This window comes from Fulmarus glacialis, unplaced genomic scaffold (assembly GCF_000690835.1).
Source record: "Fulmarus glacialis isolate BGI_N327 unplaced genomic scaffold, ASM69083v1 scaffold31805, whole genome shotgun sequence".
Lineage (NCBI taxonomy): Eukaryota > Metazoa > Chordata > Aves > Procellariiformes > Procellariidae > Fulmarus > Fulmarus glacialis.
In genome coordinates this window covers 591-941 of record NW_009214158.1, presented here as the reverse complement: position 1 = coordinate 941, position 351 = coordinate 591, and the positions used below count along the sequence as shown (strand labels likewise).

Below are 351 nucleotides of genomic sequence, written 5' to 3'. Positions count from 1 at the left end.
TGCGCGGGCCCTTGCGTATCTCCTTCCGCTTCTCCTCCTTCTTCCTCCGCTTCTCCTCCTCCCGCAGCGCCTTCTGGAAGGTGTCAGCACTGGGGAAAAACTGCGGGGTGACAGCAGGGGGTCAGCCTGGGGGAGCCCCCGCAGCCTCCCAGAGGCAATCTCCCCCCCTCCCAACCCCACTGAAGCCATCGCACAAGCCCCGCGATGCCAGGGGGCTTGGGGTTGGATGTGGCACGAGGCGAATGGGGTCCCGCTGCTCCCATGGGGCAGGTGGCCACAGGACAGGGGAGATGGTGCTGGTCACCCAAAACCAACGGCAGCCCAGCCGGGGGAATGGCTTGACACGTTTTC

General features: G+C 65.8%; 1 protein-coding gene across 1 annotated transcript in view; it reads right to left on the bottom strand.

Moving 5' to 3' along the window:
- Nucleotides 1-3: 3 nt before the first annotated feature.
- Nucleotides 4-351, bottom strand: part of CCDC134 (coiled-coil domain containing 134) — a gene marked incomplete at both ends in the record, with an annotated part of 935 nt that continues 587 nt past the window's right edge. Inside the window, one exon of the mRNA XM_009578468.1 lies at nucleotides 4-100. Within this exon, the coding sequence (XP_009576763.1) occupies nucleotides 4-100 (97 nt within the window). The remainder of the gene's footprint in view (nucleotides 101-351) is intronic.